Source organism: Lagenorhynchus albirostris, chromosome 3 (assembly GCF_949774975.1).
Source record: "Lagenorhynchus albirostris chromosome 3, mLagAlb1.1, whole genome shotgun sequence".
Taxonomy (NCBI): Eukaryota; Metazoa; Chordata; class Mammalia; order Artiodactyla; family Delphinidae; genus Lagenorhynchus; species Lagenorhynchus albirostris.
In genome coordinates, this window is record NC_083097.1 from 147272173 (window position 1) to 147293718 (window position 21546).

Consider the following 21546-nt stretch of genomic DNA (forward strand, 5'->3'; position numbering starts at 1 on the left):
CCTGGGGTCAGTTCACTGTTAAATGAGAATGATATAAATGTCTGTAGAGAAAACACACACACAGCCAAGCGTAACTTCTTTCAGAACAGAAACCCCAATGTCTGACCTGCTGTACAACCTGGGAGGCACCAGTGTACTCAGAAGATAGGAAACCCTTTCTTGTTTAAGTCTGCCCTGCTCTTCCCACCCGAATCCAAGAGAACAAAACCAAATGCAAAGAGTTTCCAACCTTGTTATTTTATTAGAAGCATATTTACATTCTCGCAGTTAACTCTGAAGAGAACATTTTACAAAAGTTTTTTATATAAAGTTTGGAAACTACATAAAAATAACTTCTATTCTTCATAAAGAGGAAAATATAAGTTAGTTCTATTTACTCTGCTAAAAATTGACTGTAAATGTGAAACAGTTCCGTCTGTCCCTTCCAGAGAAAACATTAGCACAGAACACAAAGAATACTGCATGGGCCTTCTCAATGCTGGGCATTGCACGCTGGCTCAAATGTGAGACTGGGAGACCCAACCAGACCCCATCCGGGAAGGACAGGGGAGGTGTTAAGGCTAAGGCAGCACTGAGCAGGAAGCAGCAGCTCCTTGAATGAGATTCCAATGTGAACGACAAACCAAAGAAGGAAATGATCAAAGACTTTCACCTACACCATGAAACCGGCATTTCACCTAATACTCATTCTCACACCCCAGGCTACAAAAGGCAGTATTGTAACTAAAGCACAAGTCAGCCCTGCCACTGGCCATCACCTGACCATTCGCCAATGCTGGCCTCGCCTGGTGGAACTGGGTCTGTGTTCTGTAGTTACACTGTTAGTTCACGTTTTCCCAGCACCTGTGCACCAAAGAGAATCAAAGGGCATAATTGTTTCACTTGTCTCATTTGTGTGAGACCTGAAAATTGTCCCTTCTGGGTCAAATAGTGAAGCAGGCAAGCTGAGTGCTCACTAACCGAAGAGGACCAGTGCCTTCCCGCGGCCCCCAGTGCTTCTTTACTGCATATGTAAGTCTTTGGAACCCCAAGTCCCTTTTCCTATTGAATGGTTACCCTACTTTCCCAAGATCCATTTACAACCAGTCCCCAGAAAACTCCAGGGAATTGCTTCAGAAAGACAAAGCACTGAACCCTTACCTATAGGAGTGAAGAAAGAGGAAGTCCTCCCAGGGTGTGTCAACCACCCCATCACCACCAAAATAGTACCCAGACTCAGTACACCCATTTGATTCCTCAGAATCACCTTCAGTTTTCCGCTTTGTTTTTTTAAAGCAGGCATTTTCCTAAGGAAGCCATTTATTTATATTTTTTTCAAGTTAGACATAAAGGTGAAAAAAGGTTTTCTTTGTAAATAAACCGAACGCTGGGTTGAGCATTTGCTTTTATTGGGTTATCTACGCTCTGCAGCCTGTGGGGGTCAGAATCTGTGGGAGGCCAGCTGAGTCATCCAAAGGCCCAGCATTCCATCTGAGATACAGAAGCTTTGCTTTTGCCAGGTTCCTGGGGGCGGGAAGCACTGCATTTCTCCCTGATGCTTTTTCTCCCTGAACAGAAGTTCCATTGACTGCCAGCCTCTGCCTGAAGTGTGAGGCCGGACTCTGAACTAGGAGGGACACAGAGCAGAGGGAAGCAGCCTTCCCGTATCACCTGCAGACAGGGGGGGCAAGTGTGAGACAGAATGACTGGGGTGGGAAAGTCTTGTGCGGCGAGGAATTTATCCCTGAACATAGGATCCCGTGCAGGCTGGTGGTTCAGCCTGTGCCTCTGGTGCCAACCCCCAGCACGCCCACACCAACGGCTCCCCTCACGTGTTCAGTGGCGCAGGCCCAGGCAGCGAACATGTTCCAATCCACCTGGCACAAGAGGCCCGGGGGGCCGAGGGTGTGTGTGTGCGCGCACGTGCGTGCGTGCATGTATGTGCAGGAAGGGAGAGTACAAGATGGCACGAAACACTTGAGATCAGGGTGAAGCGTTCAGCCTCTCCCCATCCCACCACTGTAGATGCTGTCTCAAGAAGAAAGCAGATTGGGGGCACTGGAGGAAGGAGGGCACCCCCTGAGCAGCTGGCTGCAGACTAGGCTCCACTGGGAACCAGAATGGCTGTTAGAAGGCATGGTTCTTGGTCTGACACTGCAGGGAATGGCTGAAAAGCCACCGGCAATTACAACAGGACACGCCCACGGTGACTTCAGCAGTAGCACTTTGTGCCCACAGACAGCAAAGCTGGTGTTTTGGCAAACAGGAGGGGCCTCGAGGCCACAGAACACCTATTCCTCCTGGTCCCTGGCCCCCCCAACAGCGCAAGTCGCTGACAGCTCAAAGGAACCTGGGGCTCAAATGGAATGCACGTTAGTATCAGGCAGCACATCATAGAACCTCGCCCTCCATGACCAGCGAGAAGTCAGAAACGCCGGGTGGGTCTGTCAGGCACAGCTGGGGTGGCACAAGGCAAGGGGCTGGATTCGAGCCGGCATGGAAGCAAGAGGGAAGGGGCTCCTGAGTTACTTGTTCACAGAGAATGGGAGGGCCCCGAGGCCCACCGGCCTGCCAGCCACAGCCCTGGGCCGCTGTTACGAAGCATCCGCAGAGCTGTAGGGGAAGAACTTGGTGGCCTTGTTTGGGGTGGTGGGGCTCAGGCACTCTGCCTCCTCGTTCATTTTGAAGAACATCTCCTGCTCTCGTTTCTTCTGGTTCAGCTCTTCTTCCAGAGCCTAGGACAGAGGGCAGATGGAGCTCGTTTGGATCCCTTAGGACACAAGTCTTCCCCAACCACAGGACCCCCACCAAAGTGGCCTTCTCTGGAACCTCCCCTCCCAGGCCTCAGTGCTCGGGTAACTTGGTCTTCCCTCGCTCCTGTCCCAGCGCCCATCACCCAGAAGGTAGGTACCACCTCCTCCTTCCTCGTGCCACAGCCACGCAGGAGTTTCCTATGGACCAAGGGCTCTGCTTTGGGGAAATGCCAGTCTAGATGGGGTGTGCAAATCATCTGGCAGGAAAACAGCCCAAAGAATGGAGAAAAACCTGAGGTAGAAAATGAAGCAAGAGGTTTGACAGCAGGGTTGTCCGAGTTACATGGTGTTCCTAACCGGGGCACCGTCCTGCAAAATCAGGGGACTTCTTTTCAAAATATACATGCAGTCATGCCACCCCCCTGAGATTCTAATTCTGAACATCTGTGGTAGGACAGGGGTTCTCTACGTTGTAAAAGCACATCAGATAACTGCAAGGGGAGCATCTAGACGACAAGCACTGCAGGAGCTTCCCTTGGGCACACGCAAGTTTATCTAGCCAAATTGTGTCCTACCAGAAAAATTTCTTGAGGGTTCTCCAAAAATAAATAATTATTCGATTAAGAAAGGAAGCAGAGTGCAGAGGAAAGAGCAGGGGCTTTACAGTCAAATAGGATTCAGCTCCATTACCAGCTGGGTGGGCCTCTGCATGCTACCTTTCCTCTCCAAGCCTGTTTCCTCTCGTGTAAAATGGCAATATCACTACCTGCCTGGCCGGGCTACTGCAAAGATTAAATTAAAAACTAATGGGCTATAATTACTTAGTACTTCCTACATGTCAGACACTATGCTAAGTGCATTACATCTTATTTAGTCTTCACCCTATGAGATAGATACCACTATCCCCATTAACGATGGAGAAACTGAGGCTCAGAGAGCTTAGGTCACTTGCCCAAGGTCATTCAGCTGGCTGGGAGCAGAGCCAAGATGGGTCTAACTTCAGAGTTCAAGCTCTGAAACACTGTGCCGCCATCTGCAAAGCCAGGCACACATGAGTTACTCAGTAAATGTGGCTTCTTTATTACTTTCACTATAGAAGTGATCACTTTCACAGGATTTGACCAGCATTCTATTATGTCTCTCTCTTTAAAACTATTATTATTATTTTTTTGTACGCGGGCCTCTCACTGTTGTGGCCTCTCCCCTTGCGGAGCACAGGCTCCGGACGCGCAGGCTCAGTGGCCATGGCTCACGGGCCCAGCCGCTCCGCGGCATGTGGGATCTTCCCGGACCGGGGCACGAACCCGTGTCCCCTGCATCGACAGGCGGACTCTCAACCACTGCGCCACCAGGGAAGCGCCTAGCTACCACTTTTTTGAGCACAGAGAGGTTTAGTAACTTGCCCAGAGTCTCACAGCGAGTAATGGGGGAGCTAGGACTTTCTCCCACGTCTGTCTTCCTTAAAGCCTATGCTCTTAAGCACTACTCTATTTTACCTCTATATAACCTATATATTCCTCTATATAACCTACGGCAGGAGTCAGCGGTCTTTTTTCTGTAAAGGGCCAGATGGTAAATTTTTTTGCCTTTGCAAACCTTAAGGTCTCTGTTGCAACTACTCAACTGCTGTTTGGTGTAAAATCAGCCAGAGACGATATGTAAATGAACGAGCATGGCTGTGTTCCATTAAAACTTTATTTACAAATACAGGTGGTGGGTCAGATTTGGCCCACGGGCAATAGTGTACTAACACCTGTTTTAAGGGAAGAAATGTTATCTTCATCTTATGGCCCCAAAAAGCAAGGTTCAGGAGGGAAGACTTGTCTGAGGCCACACTCTGTGTCAGCTATGACCCAAGCAACACCTTATTGACCTTACAAGATATTCTATACTTACTGAAAGAAATCTGAATTTTTCTAAAAATATTCCACAATGTACAGTCATCTCGCCTGCCCCCCCATACATGGGCAGCAGCTCAAAGCTGCCGACTGAAATGCAAGAGTGTAAAAGAACATGTATTCCAGGATGCAGATCACCACCTCCGGCCCAGCGTTCCAGCAGCAACCCAGGTGACTAAGGATGGGATGATTCTACAAAGAATTCTGGAAAGAGGCAGCGCGCACCAGCAAAATCCAACGGCTCTCCAGATACACCCTGCGGCACCTCCCCTAAGCCCAGGCACCCCCAAGAAGCAATCTGGGCAGTTGCTAGAGGCAAGATGATGATTCATTTTCAGACTCTCAGGATGTGCCAAGGGCATAGAAGCCCTAGGTAAGAGAACCAGGTGAGCATCTATTTCCTGATGCCAGATCCGCCTGTGTCAGCAGGAGTATCATTGATTCGAGTGTCAAGTATCAAAAGTCCTAGCGGACCATGCGTGGTTACAGATAAGCGTGGGCCTATTAACAGGAAGGTCTGGGACCCTGGCCAGCTTCCAGCTAGAAAGCTCCATTAGCACAGGGAGGGAAGCCTCTATTCAAGGACTCCCAAGGCCGTTATATGGCTGAGGTGGACAACCGCCTCCTGGGCAGATCACAGTTACAGCAAGTAGAGCTCAAGTACGACGGCAGAACAAACCTCAGGGCTCAGGACACATGATCAAGGGTAATTAGGGCAGCTCTCTCCTCAGAGAGTTTAGGAGGGTGGGAGGACATGAGTACGTCCTTGGCCTATACTGTGGGCTGGTGGCTTTCTGCATCACACTATACAATATTCATTATCTTCACTTTACAAATGACCACACTGAGGCCCTGTGATGGTCAATTTATTTGTCAACCTGGCAAAGCCATGGTAACCAGTTGTTTGGTCAAACACTAGTCTAGATGTCACTGTGAAGGAATTTTTTTATATGTGATTAACATTTAACTCAGTAGACTGAATAAAGCAGCTTACCCTCCAAAATGTGGTTGGGCCTCACCCAATCAGTTGCAGGCCTTAAGAGAAAAGACTGAGGTCCCGCTAAAGAAAGAGGGATTGGGCCTCCATACTGCCCTGGGGCTCAGCGCTGCAACATCAACTCTTCCCTGGCTCTCCAGCCTGCAGTCTGCCCTGCAGATTTCAGGCTTAACAGTCCCAACAAGTGGGTGAAACAGTTCCTTCAAATAAACCCATAAATCTGTACCTTATCCATATCTGTATCTATATCCATACCCCAGGCAGAACCGATGGCACAACACGAAGCAGAGCCCACCACTGAGCCCACCAGCCCAGCCAGGGTTACCTTTTTGCGTGGCCGAAGCTTGTCCCGCCATTCCTTTAGGTTCTGGTTATGGCTTTCGTCCAGGGCCTTCAGCTTCTGGGTTTCATGCTCTACCAGGAGGTGACACTTTTCATTCTGCAACATATTCCAGGAAGTACAGGTAAGAAGCACAGAGGGCTGAGATATACCATGAAGGTACCAGCATCATTCATTTATTACTTCTCCTTGATTATAAACTCCATGTATACAAAACGTTCTACCTGTAAAGACACATGCACCAAAAGGTGCCTGGAAGACTATTCCAGAATATTAACATTAATAATTCTCACGGAGTAGTGGAATCTGCAGCAATTTTGCAACTTTCTACTTCGGGCTTTCTGCATTTTTTTGAATTTTTCAACATGAACGTATAAAACTAATAACAATAATCTCTGCCCTAATCCCACCACACAGAGGCAACCACCACAGAATCTTAGATATATTTCCTGTCAGGCTCTGTCCTGTGCATTCTTTAGCTCACCCTGTATACACACTTCTGAAACCTGCCTCCCTCTCCTCTTAACATTATAATGTAAACATTTCTACATGTATACAAAGAACTAACATCTTTTACAATCATCATTTTAATTCCTACAAAATATCCCACAGTATGGTTTATCTAATTTATTTAAACATTTCCCTATTTTTGGCCACTTAGGTTGCTCTTAATCTTCACTACTATAAATAGCATTGTATTAAACATCTGTGCTATGTACTGAATTGTGTCTCCCCAAAATTCATATGTTGAAGCCCTAATGCCCAATGTGATGGTATTTGGAGATATGGGGCCTTTAGGAGATAAATAGGTTTAGATGAGGTCAAGAGGGTAGGGCCCTCATGGCGGGATTAGTGCCCTTATTAGAAGAGACCAGAGAGCTCACATGCTACACTGCTCCCTCCCTGTCTCCTTCCCTCCTTTTCTCCCTCTCCCCATCTCCCTCTCTCCCCCTCTCCTTTTCTCTCCTCTCTCTCTCTGCCATGTGAGGACACAGCAAGAAGGCATCCATCCACAAGCCCGAGAGAGAGACTTCACCAGAACCCAGCCATGCTGGCAAAGCTGATCGTGGATTTCCAGGCTCCAAAACTGTAAGAAAATAAACTTCTGTTGTTTAAGCCATCCAGTCTGTGGTATTTTGTTATGGCAGTGTGAGCTAAGATAATCTGTGTGTATAAATAATTTGTATTTATATAAGTTATATAATGATCTGCATCACATACCGTTTTCTTCAGGAGAGACTTGTGACGGGGTAAGGGCCATGGACCTGGCTGAGGCCTGCCAGCCTCACTGTTCTCTCGCTGAGGTAAGTTACCTGCCTCACAAAACTTAGCCTGGAATCTCTCAAAGGCAAAAGTGACAGTTCCCTGTTGATTCCTCACAGGGAATCAATCTCGTGGTTTATAAGGAGTTTAGAAGCAGGGGGAAAGTGCCTTCATCCAGATACCTCAACCCTACTGGGAAAGTGCCTTTATCCAGATACCTCAACCCTGCTGGACTGGAAGAGTACAACCCCTTGGGGAATTTTTATTTGGGGTTTCAAGCTCAAGGGTTCTGGGAATTTAAAAATTGCCTTGGTTGGGAATAATACTTATGGCAGCCCTGAGTACCTCTGGCCTGCCCAGAGCCGGGGTCCCAGCACTCTATGGGTTTTCTCAGTTCATCCTCACGGTAAACCCATGAGGCAGGGTTGGGAACATAGACACAGAAGGTGAGTGGCCTGGCTAAAATTCACACAGAAACAAGCAGCAGAGCCCCTACCTGACAGGCTTCAATACCTGCAATGTTTCCCCCACACCTCCCTGCCTTTCCAGAAATTGCCAGATGGATCCAATAGCCTAAAGAATTTCCTGAGGTCACAGAGGTTCCTGTCAGCCCATCTGTCAGGTATGGCAATGCCTCGCTCCACCACAAGGGGGCTCCAAGTACCAGCTCCCGGGCAGGGACCCTTAGGGTGAGGCAAACCTTTTGTGAGGCAAACAAGAGGTCAAGGATCTCCCCAGGGAAGGAGGTCACAAAGGGGCCTGTCAGTATCAGGATACCTTTTCCTGACTTCAGTGGGAAAGCTCTGAGCTTCTCACCATTAAGGATGATGGTAAGTCGCTGTAGGTTTTTACAGATACCCTTTATCAAGTTGAGGAAGTTCCCCTCTATTCCTAGTTTACTGAGAAGGTTTATCATGAGCAGAGGTCAGCTTCTGTCAAATACTTTTTCTGTATCTGTTGATGATATGATCACGTGATGTTTCTTTAGCCTGCTGATGTCATGGATTATATTAACTCATTTTCATCTATTGCACCAGCCCTGGGATAAATCCCGCCTGGTCCTGGTGTATACTACTTTTTATACATTTTTAAATTCTATTTGCCAACGTTTCGTTGGGGATTTGTGCATCTGTGTTCATGAGAGATACAGGTCTGTAGTTTTCCTCCTTGTAACGTCTGGTTTTGGTATTAGGGTAATTGGGACACCTTTTCCCAAGACACAGTGGTGACCGAGAAATCCATCAGCATGCCCACTGCCAGGCCCCGGGCATGGCACGTTCAGCTCAGCTCTGTCATCTCATTTACAAAGCCTCACTCCAGTTCTGCAAAATAGGAATTATCATCCTTACCCCCTGCCTATTTTATGAATGTGGAAACTATGGCCTGGGAGGGTGATGTGATTTGGCCAACATCACACAGAGCGGCAGGATGGAAACCATTCCACCCTGAGCTTCAGACTCCTTCCCCCGTTTGTAGAGTCTTTGGGCCCCCAGGGAGCTGACTGCCTGGGGTGGGGGGGGCGGTGAGGCGAGCAGGGGCGGGGCAGAAGGGCAGTACCTGCAGCTGCTGCAGCTCGCCCATGTTGCTCTCGCACTGTGCCGCCATGTCCCGCGTCTGGCTCTCATGTTTTTGCTGCTGCTGCAGCCGCTCTGACTTCTGCCTCTTCTCCTCCTGCTGGGAGAACTGCAACAGAGAACAGGTGAGGCGCCTCAGCGGGCCACGGGCCTGGCTGGGGGCCCAGCTCAGCCCTGTCCCGGGGAGACCCCATCTGAGGGGCTGGTTTGTACAGAGCCACACTGCCCTGTACCACTCAGGCTGTGCCCCCTGTCTGAAGTTCTCCCCGCTGAGCTGAGACCCAACCCCTGCCCTCAAGGAGCCCCCAGATTGGCGAGGACACTGAGACATGCTAGGACAGCGTATGTAGTAAGCAGGAATCACAGGAGCCCACGGCCACCGACTCTGTCCCGGAGCCACATGGGTGACTTGTGAGCGGGGTCTCAGTAGAGGAGAGGAAGGAGTTTACCAGCAGAAGCAGCTGCAGGATAGACACCCTGAGTGTGACAGGGAACACGCATGAGATGCAACGCCAAGCCTCCTCCCCTGTCCACCAGAGGAGGAGTCAACGTGAGGCTTTTAGGCTTCCGGGCTGTTACTTCTGGCTTCCATTCCATTCCTCCTTCCAAGACCCCGTGCTGCGTCTTATATTCTATACCCCCCCCCAACCATGTAAGATTCAGGCCAAACCAAACCTGGATCTGGCCCCACTCCAGGACACCCCCGGCCCCCCACCTGCTTGATCTTCTCGCGCTGCTCAGCGGCACTGCCCGCCCCGTTGATGTGGAGGCTCTTCTTGTACATGGCCATGCGTGTCTTGCCCTCGCTCCTCTGAATCTTGGGCAGCCGCGCCTTTTCCTGCTGCTGCCGCACCTTCAGCTGCTCCATCATGCGCTGGTTGTAGCGCTGCATCTGCTCGCACTCCTGAGGGGGACACCCAGCAGAGGCCAAGGTCAGCTGCGTTCCACGCACGCAGGCGTGGTCAGATGCCAAGGCTGCCACACGCAACTCAGGAGCCCAGGACCTGCGTGGTCCAGAATGCTCGGCAGAGCAAGGCTCGTGTCATTTTACTATACTACCCTTAAATATCATCTTCTGTTCTCACTTTAAAGATTACCGTTAATAACCTTACCTTCTTACCTTCTGAATGCCTTCTTAATCTCCAAAATATACAAACAGCTCATACGACTTAACAAAAAAAAAAACCCAAGCAACCCAATCGAAAAATGGGCAGAAGGGGCTTCCCTGGTGGCACAGTGGTTGAGAGTCCGCCTGCCGATGCAGGGGACACGGGTTCGTGCCCCGGTCTGGGAGGATCCCACATGCCGCAGAGCGGCTGGGCTCGTGAGCCATGGCCGCTGAGCCTGCGCGTCCGGAGCCTGTGCTCCGCAACGGGAGAGGCCACAACAGTGGGAGGCCCGCGTACCGCAAAAAAAAAAAAAAAGACATTTATCCAGAGAAGACATACAGATGACCAGTAGGCACGTGAAAAGATGCTCAACATCACTAATTATTAGAGAAATGCAAATCAAAACTACAATGAGGTACCACCTCACATTGGTCAGAATGGCCACCATTAGAAAGTCTACGCATAACAAATGCTGGTGAGGGTTTGGAGAAAAGGGAGCCCTCCTACACTGTTGGTGGGAATGTAAGTTGGTGCAGCCACTACGGAAAACAGTATGGGAGGTTCCTCAGAAAACTAAAAATGGAGTTACCATATGATCCAGCAATCCCACTCCTGGGCATATACCTGGACAAAACTATAATTCAAACAGATACATGCACCCCTATGATCATAGCAGCACTATTCACAATAGCCAAGACATGGACACAACCTAAATGTCTCTAAATGGATGAATGGATAAAGATGATGTGGTACATATACACAATGGAATACTACTCAGCCATAAAAAAGAAAATAATGCCATTTGCAGCAACATGGATGCAACTACAGATGGTCATACGAAGTAAAGTAAGTCAGAAAGACAAATCCCAAATGATATCACTTATATGTGGAATCTAAAAGAACCTATCTACAAAACAGAAACAGGCTCACAGACATAGAGGATAGACTTGTGGTTGCCAAGGCCAGGTGGGGAGGGAGAGGGATGAACTGGGGGTTTGGGATTAGTAGATACAAACTATTACGTTTAGAATGGATAAACATCAAGGTCCTACTGTACAGCACAGGGAACTGTGTCCAATCTCCTGGAATAAACCATAATGGAAAAGAATATTTTAAAAAGAATGTATGCACATAACAGTCACTTTGCTGTACTGCAGAAATTAGCACAACATTGTAAAGCAACTATACTTCAATTAAAAAAGTATTCTAAGGGAATGCATGGGAAAGAGATATAAAATGAAAATGGAAAGAAAGGCAGGACAAAAAAAGGGAAAAAGTGAGAGACACGTACATCAGGTGTCAGGGTCAGCGAGGGAGCTGCTTGGGCCATCTGCTTCCCTGCCAGTTTCCCCAATTCCTAGCCCCTGGATCTGAGGCGGGACATCGCCCAAGAAGCTCTCAAGCCTCACTGTGGCCGACTTGGCTGCTCTCAGGAGCAAGTGATGCCCCACTGAGGGGCAGCCTCGCGGCTCTCCCAGGTCTCCCGGTGGCAGCCCCCGAACCCAAGCTGACTAGGAGCCTCACCTTCTCATGCTTGCGCACCAGCTCGTGCCGCTGGAGGAAGTACTGGTCTTTGAGCTGCTGCTTCACCAGCTGGTGCCTCTCCTGCAGGTGATGCTCCTCCATCTCCCACAGCGCCGCCTCCCGGTCTGTGGAGGATATGTCACCCGGTGAGGTGCAGATGGCCAGAGCCCCACCAGGCCCTCCCCTCCACTGCCCCGAGCCAGGTCTCCTCACACTGGCTGATAACTGTGCCACGTCCTTAGACTATGTGGGCTGAGCCAACTCCTAGAAACTTCCAGGGATGACAGCACCCAGCAGCATGGTAGAGCAGGAAGTGTTTGGAGTCAGGAGCCAGAAAAACCAGAGGCTAAAACCCAGCTGCATCACTGGGACTTGAGGTGAACACAAAATCCTCTCTGGGCCTCACCTTCCATCTCTGCCAAATGGGCACAACCACACTACGGAGGGAAAATGTCCTTGGAAAATACTTTTATGTTCAATCTAAATTGCACCTCTGCTTTCCTAATGGGCAAATAGGAAGGGCTCACGTGGAAACCCCATGAAGAAGACAGCCTCTTGTCACTATTTCCTCCTTTGAAAAATAGGTGAGACCCTTCATGTCCCATATATGCATTATTGAAACAGTTATCTGGCATTTTATCACTTGAAGTCTCAGGACAGGGCAGGAAGCTGGTGTCAGATGGAGAACCTCACGCCCTGCAAGATACAGCTGGTCATGCTCAGCCTACTGCGAAGTTGTTTATTTCACTGCACTCCTGTTCCATGAAAGCCAGCATCTATCCACAGAACATCAAAACAGTGATCTGGCTTCTAAGCCAAAATCAGAACCCCGGTCCCACAGGTAGGATGGTTCTTACAGGCCATCACATGATAAGAAAAGGAAACAAGGGCTTTTCTGAAGCATCCGTGGCTCTATTCAGAATGTCAGAATACCAAGGACCCCATTTTTCTTGGCCCACATCAAGTACTGAGTGGTTTATACGGTTTTAACTGCCCTGGCCATCAGAGTCCTGGCTGTGGCCCCTGTTATAATAATGAGCCAGAGACAGCACTCGTATGTTAGTCCTATGTTTACATCTTTACAACGGACAGGGACCATTAGCTCCCAAGCCCACAGGCACCAAACTCTAATTTTCACCCATCCAGTTGTTTTAAATGCAGTTCAAACAACAGACTTCCAGCCATTTGGAGCCTGCTTGCTTTGCATACCCCATAAAAGTGTACCCAACATCTGCTAGCCATAAATTAGATAGCCTGGGGGCTATATACAGACCCCAAGCCCTGCACCCTCCAGAGCTCTCTACCCCAGAGCTTCCTCAGCTGAGTGACATCATCAGATATATAAGCCCCCTTTCTGATCCCCTTCTTCCCCAGGATTTCCCCTGCTCTCCTCCCTCTGGGTGGTGGCTCACACTGTCGTCCCCCGACAGTCTAATGCTGGGAGGGACTCACCAGCATGCAAACCTGCCAAAGCACCACCACACAGGGGCAGTTAAGAGCTTGGCTTCAAGATAAGGTCTGCATCCAGGGCCCACTCTACCACTCATTAACTGTGCAACCCAGGCCACAGAAGAGTCACTCTCCAAACATCAACTTCCTCATCTATAAAAATGGGGAGGACAGTAGGGCCTGCCGTGCAGGGTTACGGGTAGGATGCAGGGTGACTAAGGTGTAAGATTAAGGCACGTGGCTAGGCAGAGGAGTCACTCACTGCGTGCTGGCTGCTGGGAGCGGCTCTCAGTACTGCCCCCCGACCCCGTTAACCCAGCTCACTCACGTGCAACTTCCACCCACTCTACATTGCTTCCTTTTTTTTTTTTTTTCCTTTCCTCGACATCCACAATAGTGTCAGACAGTGTTGTTGCTAACTGGTATCTCTGCCTCAGTCCTGACTTCAGTGGGGATTTTCCTCATGTTTCACCATAAAGGCTGATGTTTGGTCTTAGGGTGGAGAAGACCTAGCAGTTCTTCCTTGCCCGGGGCTGGCATGTACATTCATGGAGAGTCTGGGCCGACATGCGCGCCCCGCTCTCGGGCACCCACCTCGAAGGAGCTCCTGCTTCCTAGTGAGGCACTCGCGCTCCTTGCCGCAGATCTCCCGCCTGTTGTCGGCCGTGATCTTCTTCATCGCCAACTCCAGGTCCTCCTTCTGCTTGGCGAGGAAGTCCCGGTCCTATTAAGTATTTAAAATTTTAGACGTGTTCATGATATTGTGGTTATTTTTTTTTAGAGATACATATTGAGATATTAACAGGTGACATAATACGATGTCTGGGATTTGATTCAAAATAATACAGTAGAGTGGGGCAGTGAGTGGGCAGGAATTAATAATTACTGAGGTCAGGTGATGGGTATATGGGGATTCATTATACTGTTATACCCCTTTCTGCCTATGTTTTAAACTTTCCTTAATAAAGAGTAAAGAACTGAAATTTAAATTAAAAAATTTTAGCTACTATATGTGAAATAGATAACCAACAAGGACCTACTGTATAGCACAGGGAACTATACTCAATATTTTGTAATAACCTATAAGGGGGAATTCCCTGGTGGTCCAGCGGTTAGGACTTGGAGCTTTCACTGCTGAGGGCCCAGGTTCGATCCGTGGTCAGGGAACTAAGATCCCGCAAGCTGCGCATGGGGCACAGCCAAAAAAAAACCCCAAAACAAACAAACAAAAAACCTATAAGGGAAAAGAATCTGAAAAAGAATATCTATCTATCTATCTATAGATAGATATCACTAAATCACTGCACTGTACACCTGAAACTAACACACTGTAAATCAACTATGCTTCAATAAAAAAATAACAAATTAAAAAAAAATTTTTAATAAAAATTTTAGGAAACATGTTAAGAAACTAAAAATTTGCACTAATCTTATCACTCAATGCTAGCAACTGGTTTTGGTGTATCTATATAAATGTATTTACATCTGTTGTTGTTTCACAAAGATTACTTTAAAAGACTTGAAGAAATATTTGTACATCCTTATTCATGGCAGCATTTTTCACAACAGCCAAGGGATTGGAAACAACTCAAGTGTCCATAAACAGATGAATGCATAAATACAATGTGGTATATACATACAATGAAATATTATTCAGCCTTTAAAAGGAAGGCAATTCTTATATATGCTACAACACGAATGAATCTTGAGGACAAGGTAAGTGAAATAAACCAGACACAAAAGGACAAATACTGTATGATTCCACTTATATGAGGTCAAATTTGTAGAGACAGAAAGTAGAATGGTGGTTGCCAGGGACTGGAGGCAGGGTGTCATGGGGAATTACTGCTTAATGGGTACAGAGTTTCTGTTTTGCAAGATGAAGAGGTCTGGAGATGGATCGTGGTGATGGTACTCACCATGATGTGAATGTACTTAATATCGCTGAACTGCACACTTAAAAATGGGTAAGATACCAAATTTTATGTTATATCTATTTTACCACAACTTTTAAAAATTAGTAAAAAGACCTTTCCATGTCATGATGTAATCTCCTATCAAAAATAAGTTGTAATGGCTGAAAATACTTCATGGTATAGCTAGCTATACCCAACTTATCTACCCAATATATAATAGGCTGTTTATAGGTTTTCTTTATTTTAGATACTGCTGCTCTTCACATTCTGGTAGCTAAATGTCCTTGAACCTCTGTGATGATTCATCTTCAAGATTAGTCCTAGAAGCAGAAAATCTAGGCCAAAGGATGTGTACGTTTTTGAAGCTCTTGATGCAACTTCCAGAGTGGCCTCCTAAAAGGGCCAGTCTTCTCTCCCTCTGTGGGGACTAGGGCCTGTCTCCCCCACCCTCCCTAGCCCTGCATTCTTTTTCTAATCAACCTGTCAAGGGACAGGTTGGAGGAAAGTATGATGGTGTCCTGGAGTCAGACTCAGCTTGAGGCCTCGGACCCCACTGTTAACTGTGCAGTGTCACCTCTCTGAGCCTTAGCTTCTTCCTCTGTAAAGGGGAAAACAAACAGCACCTATCCTGGTAAGCCATGAATGCTAAACCAGAGAACATACAAAACAATTGTAATTGTAGACTCTAATTTTCTTTGCATTTGGGGGCAGAGGAAGTGGGACAAAATGAGAACATGAAGTGAAAAGGCTACCGAGGCTGGGGTAGAGGGTACTGAGTGTAGCTGGGAGAGGCTGACAAGAACGAGACCTATAGGGCCTTGAAAGCATGTGAGAAGGCTGATCTGATCTTATGGACAAAGTGGGAGCCACTGAAGGTTTTAAAGGCCCAGGGCTGTTGGGGAAGGGTACCATGATCAGATCTGGAATTCGTATTGATCACAACAACTGGTATGAGAGAAAGAACTGCAAGAACTGGAGAGAAACTAGCTGGGAGGCTACTGCAGTAGTCCAGGCAAAAGACAAGAATGGCTAGGGAGTCACAGAAATGTTGACAAGTTGATGGATCCAGAGAGTTTGGAGATAATAAAAAAAACAAAACCCAGGCTTCAAGAGGTGATGAAGGATTGCAGGGAAAAGGGGTGTCAGGAATGACAAGGCTTCTGGCCTGACATGACAGTGGAGGACGGTGTCCCCTCAGAACACGAGAACAGGACCAGGTCTGGGAGATCTGGGTTTGGTGTCTTTGAGACTCCAAAAGATGCCAAGTGGGCAGAGGGATGTACTGGGTTGGTCAAGGAGATGTGATGTACAAACAGCTCTAAAACAAGGCAGGAAGCGCTAAAGGCTTCGGGAGAGGTGGATGTAAAGGTCTGTGGTATCTCCTAGAGATGGGAGAGCTCACTTCCAGCTGGAGCAAGGGCAATCAAGGAAGGCTGCATGGGGGAGATGATAACAGGGAGGATTAATCCGGATGGTCTGATTTATTCAGAATGAGAGATAGGTGAGTATTCAAAGGGCAGGGCATGGGCACAGACAGAGAAGAGCTCTGGTCACCATTCAGGGACTCAAACCTGAGACTCCCCAACCCCTCTACTCCCCAACTGAGGGGCAAGGACTCACGAGAAGCTGCTTCTTCTGCGCATGCTCCTCCATCTTCTGCTTCATGCTCTCCTTCCGCTGCTGCCTGGGGAGCTTCTCCACCTCATTCTTCACCTGCACCAGAGACAGGAGAGAATGGCTAGGTCAGGGTACCTCCACACTTCATATTGAATAAGCCTTCAATCCCAGAACTCCTGGGCCAGGGAGACTGAAGAGGAGGCTCAGCTTTCTAGGCACTAGCCCCGACTCTGCTCTCCACTCCGCTGACAGATGACACCTGCTGGCCACCCGTCTGCTGCTGGCTCCAGTTTCCAGACTCCTTCAGAGCAGACAGATGCTGTTTTCGCTGTTTGGTATCCATCCCCCTTCTTCTGATGACAGCACCTCAGTTTCTTTTAGGACAGTGTTTCTCAACCTCTTTTTAAATTGTTGCCCCCTCAGAAGCCCTTTTAGACATTTTTTTCCCTAATGAACCAACACCATGAAATTTTAATCCCACAGATATACTGTCAATCTGTTAGACCATTATAATATCTAAGACGTTTTTAACTCCTTGGGGGTGAGAATGCATGCATTAGGTAGCCCCTGCTCAGTCTCTGAGGTTCAGGCATGGCTGATGCCCCCAGCCCCATCTGACTCTAGGCTGGGCATATGATCCAAGCTGTCAATCAGCATATTCCATGCCTTGGCATCTGGGATTGGTTCAGAGATGAGCGTGTGATCTTCGCTGGGCTAGTGAGAGCTTCAGGATGGGTGCTGGAATTATTGGGGGAAGCCGCTCTCTGTCCTTTGGGGTTGCTGAGCTGGGAGGATGTAGGCCATGGTGGACCACCCTGGAGGGGGTCTGCCTGAGACAGAATCAATGCATGGAAGCAATGTTAAGAGATGAAGGATGCCTGGTGACACTTCTGCCCTCCTGGTCAGAGACGGGAGTTCTTGGTTTGATGTCTTTGAGACTCCCAAAAGATGCCAGGTGGGCAGATGGTGAACTAATAGTATTCTCAGGCCAGCTGGAACTGGCTTTCTGTTTTTTATAACAGAAGAAGAAGAGATTCATGACACTTCACTATAAGGAAGCTACAGTTCCTCAGTTTTCTCTGAGTAACCCATACCTTCACAGTTACCTGACACCCCAAAACATGCACTCACTGACAGGGCTCTTAGGAGCAGGTAGTGAAGGATTTTTCCATACTGTCCATGATCAAAAAAGAGCATTCCAGGAGAGTTCTACTTCTGGCATGGTGAGGTACACCAATGCAGCCTCTCATTCCTGCTGATTACAGTGAAAAACTCTGGATAAAATACAAAAAGCAACTAACTGAGGACTCTGAAAAGTAAACAAAATCAGGCGGCTATGAAAGGGAGTCAAAACTTATAGAAGGGGCTGGTACCAGGGGTGAGTTTCCTGGGAATTTTTTTTTTTCCTTTTGCTCTCCTGGCTTTGCCCCTGTCCTAGACAGTGATGCAGTGGCTAAAACTGTAAGAAACATTGTGTTTCTGGCTAAAGAATCAGGCAGAAGTCAATAAAATTAATAAACCTTTAGTCAGATTGACAGAGAAGATGGAGGCAGTGGAGAAGAAAAAGGAGGAGGGAGAGGAAGAGGATACTACAACACAAATTACCAGTATGAAGGGTGAAAGAGACATCACTACAGATCCTACAGTAATTAGAAAGGATACTAAAGGAATCCTATGAACAGCTTTATGTCAGTAAATTCAGCCACTTAGGTGAAATAGACAAATTCCTTGAAAGAAACTACCAAAGCTCATTCAAGAAGAAATAGATAACTAAAACCAGAGTGACATTAAAACCACTGACCAAATCCTTTTCATAAATAGACTCAAAAGTCCTCATCAAAATATTAGCAAATTCCTGCTGGTGGGAATGTGAATTGGTACAGCCACTATGAAGAACAGTATGGAGGTTCCTTAAAAAACTACAAATAAAACTACCATATGACGCAGCAATCCCACTACTGGGCATATACCCTGAGAAAACCATAATTCAAAAAGAGTCATGTACCACAATGTTCATTGCAGCACTATTTACAATAGCTCGGAGATGGAAACAACCTAAGTGTCCATCATCGGATGAATGGATAAAGAAGATGTGGCCCATATAGACAATGGAATATTACTCAGCCATAAAGAAACGAAATTGAGCTATTTGTAATGAGTTGGATAGACCTAGAGTCTGTCATACAGAGTGAAGTAAGTCAGAAAGAGAAAGACAAATACTGTATGCTAACACATATATATGGAATTTAAGGGAAAAAAATGTCATGAAGAACTTAGGGGTAAGACAGGAATAAAGACACAGACCTACTAGAGAATGGACTTGAGGACATGGGGAGGGAGAACGGTAAGCTGTGACAAAGCGAGAGAGAGGCATGGACATATATACACTACCAAACGTAAGGTAGACAGCTAGTGGGAAACAGCCGCATAGCACAGGGAGATCAGCTCGGTGCTTTGTGACCACCTGAAGGGGTGGAATAGGGAGGGTGGGAGGGAGGGAGACACAAGAGGGAAGAGGTATGGGAACATATGTATATGTATAACTGATTCACTTTGTTATAAAGCAGAAACTAACATGCCATTGTAAAGCAATTATACTCAATAAAATATATATTAGCAAATTCAATCTAGTAATATATAAAAAGTAAACTACATAATGACCAAGTGGGCTTTATCCCAGGAATGTAAAGCTCATTCAATATTTGAAAACAAAGCCATGTAATTCACAATATCAATAGACTAAAGAAGAAAAACTATATGATCACATCAATTGATATAGGAAAAACATCTGACGAAATGCAACATCCATTCATGACAAAATCTATTAGCAAACTAGGAATAGAAGGGAACTTCCTTAATCTGAAAGGGCATCTACAAAAAACCCTAATGCTAACATCATACTTAACTATGAAATACCAAATGTTTTCCCCTTAAGACTGGAAACAAGGCAAGGATGTCCACTCTACCATTCCTATTCAACATCCCACTAGAGGTCCTTGCCAGCATCATAAAGCAAGAAAAAGAAACAAAAAGCATATAGGAAGAAATAAAACTCTGTTTGCAGACATTATTGTCTATGTAGAAAATCCCAAGAAATCTATATTTTAAAAAGTACTAGAACTGGTAAGTGAGTTTAGTGAGGTCAGTATACAAGATCAATATACCACTATTTTCTATACTCTAGCACTGACATTAGAAATTGACATTAAGGGGGACCTTCAAGATGGCAGAGGAGTAAGACATGGAGATCACCTTCCTCTCCACAAACACATCAAAAATACATCTACGTGTGGAACAACCCCTACAGAACACCTACTAAAGGCTGGCAGAAGACCTCAGACTTCCCAAAAGGCAAGAAAATCCCTACACACCTGGGTAGGGCAAAAGAAAAAATAGAGACAAAAGAATAGGGACAGGACCTGCACCTCTGGGAGGGAGCTGTGAAGGAGGAAAAGTTTCCACACACTAGGAAGCCCCTTCACGGGCGGAGACAGGGTGGGGTGGGGGTGGGGGGTAAGCTTTGGAGCCACGGAGGAGAGCACAGCAACGGGTGCAGAGGGCAAAGTGGAGAGATTCCCGCACAGAGGATCAGTGCCGACCAGCACTCACCAGCCTGAGAGGCTTGTCTGCTCACCCGCTGGGGCGGGCGGGGGCTGGGAGCTGAGGCTCAGGCTTCGGTGGTCTGGTCCCAGGAAGAGGACTGGGGTTGGCTGCATGAACACAGCCTGAAGGGGGTATAGTGCACCACAGCTAGCCGGGACGGAGTCCAGGAAAAACTCTGGACCTGCCTAAGAGGCAAAAGACCATTGTTTCGGGGTGCACGAGGAGAGGGGATTCCTTCCCCGTCTGCCCACAGAAGGCAGAGCAATGCCTAAAGGAGCTCCAGAGACGGGTGCGAGCCGCAACTATCAGCTTGGACACCAGAGGCAGGTGTGAAATGCTAAGGCTGCTGCTGCAGCCACCAAGAATCCTGTGTGCGAGCACAGGTCACTAGCCCCATGCCCAACCCCCACCCCCCGCAAGCTTGTGCAGCCCGCCACTGCCAGGGTCCTGTGATCCGGGGAACGGCACGCCTCAGGCTGTTGCAACACCACGCCAGCCTCTGCCGCCAAAGGCTCGCCCCGCATTCCAATTATAACTACTGTACCCCTTCCTCCTCCCCCACCCCACCGGCATGAGTGAGCCAGAGTACCCTAATCAGCCGTTGCTTTAACCCCATCCTGTCTGGGCGGGAACAGAAGCCTGAGGGCAACCCACACGCAGAGGTGGGGCCAAACCCAAAGCTGAACCCCAGGAGCTGTGCAAACAAAGAAGAGAAAGGGAAATCTCTCCCAGCAGCCTCAGCAGCAGCGGATTAAATCCCCACAATCAACTTGAGGTACTCTGCATCTCTGGAATACCTGAATAGACAACGAATCATCCCAAAATTGAGGCAGTGGACTTTGGGAGCAACTGTAGACTTGGGGTTTCCTGTCTGCAACTGACTTGTTTCGGATTTTTATGTTTATCTTAGTATACATTTTAGCACTTGTTATCATTGCTGGATTTGTTTCTTGGTTTGGTTGCTTTCTTTTCTTTTTTCTAGTACTTTTTTTAAAAATTTTATTTATTTATTTTTGGCTGTGTTGGGTCTTCGTTTTTGTGCGTGGGCTTTCTCTAGTTGCGGCGAGCGGGGGCCACTCTTCATCGCAGTGCGTGGGCCTCTCACTGTCGCGGCCTCTCTTGCTGCGGAGCACAGGCTCTAGATGCGCAGGCTCAGTAGTTGTGGCTCACGGGCCTAGTTGCTCCGCGGCATGTGGGATCTTCCCAGACCAGGGCTCAAACCCGTGTCCCCTGCATTGGCAGGCAGATTCTCAACCACTACACCACCAGGGAAGCCCTTCTAGTACTTTTAAATTTTGATGATTTTATTTTTAAATTTTAATTATCTTATTTATTTTTACTTTTTTATTTAAAAAATTATTTTTTCTTTCTTTTTTTCTCCCCTTTCTTCTGAGCCGTGTGGCTGTCAAGGTCTTGGTGCACTGGTCTGGTGTCAGGCCTGAGCCTCTGAGGTGGGAGAGACGAGTTCAGGACATTGGAACATCAGAGACCTCCTGGCCCCATGTAATATCAATTGACAAGAGC

General features: G+C 47.5%; 1 protein-coding gene and 1 long non-coding RNA gene across 2 annotated transcripts in view; one reads left to right on the forward strand and one right to left on the reverse strand.

The window, feature by feature from the left end:
- LOC132517284 (uncharacterized) overlaps positions 1-20551 on the forward strand; it is a 70841-nt gene extending 50290 nt beyond the window's left edge. The window contains exons 4-9 of the long non-coding RNA XR_009539669.1: positions 2700-2882; positions 4757-5016; positions 5888-6091; positions 6963-7056; positions 7201-7271; positions 19604-20551. This is a non-coding gene — a long non-coding RNA (uncharacterized LOC132517284). The remainder of the gene's footprint in view (positions 1-2699; positions 2883-4756; positions 5017-5887; positions 6092-6962; positions 7057-7200; positions 7272-19603) is intronic.
- Positions 219-21546, reverse strand: part of STK10 (serine/threonine kinase 10) — a 120182-nt gene continuing 98854 nt past the window's right edge. Inside the window, exons 13-19 of the mRNA XM_060144184.1 lie at positions 16423-16515; positions 13481-13610; positions 11438-11562; positions 9520-9708; positions 8788-8913; positions 5953-6066; positions 219-2714 (exon numbers count right to left, since the gene is read on the reverse strand). Coding sequence (XP_060000167.1) covers positions 2574-2714; positions 5953-6066; positions 8788-8913; positions 9520-9708; positions 11438-11562; positions 13481-13610; positions 16423-16515 — 918 coding nt within the window. The 3' untranslated portion in view covers positions 219-2573. The remainder of the gene's footprint in view (positions 2715-5952; positions 6067-8787; positions 8914-9519; positions 9709-11437; positions 11563-13480; positions 13611-16422; positions 16516-21546) is intronic.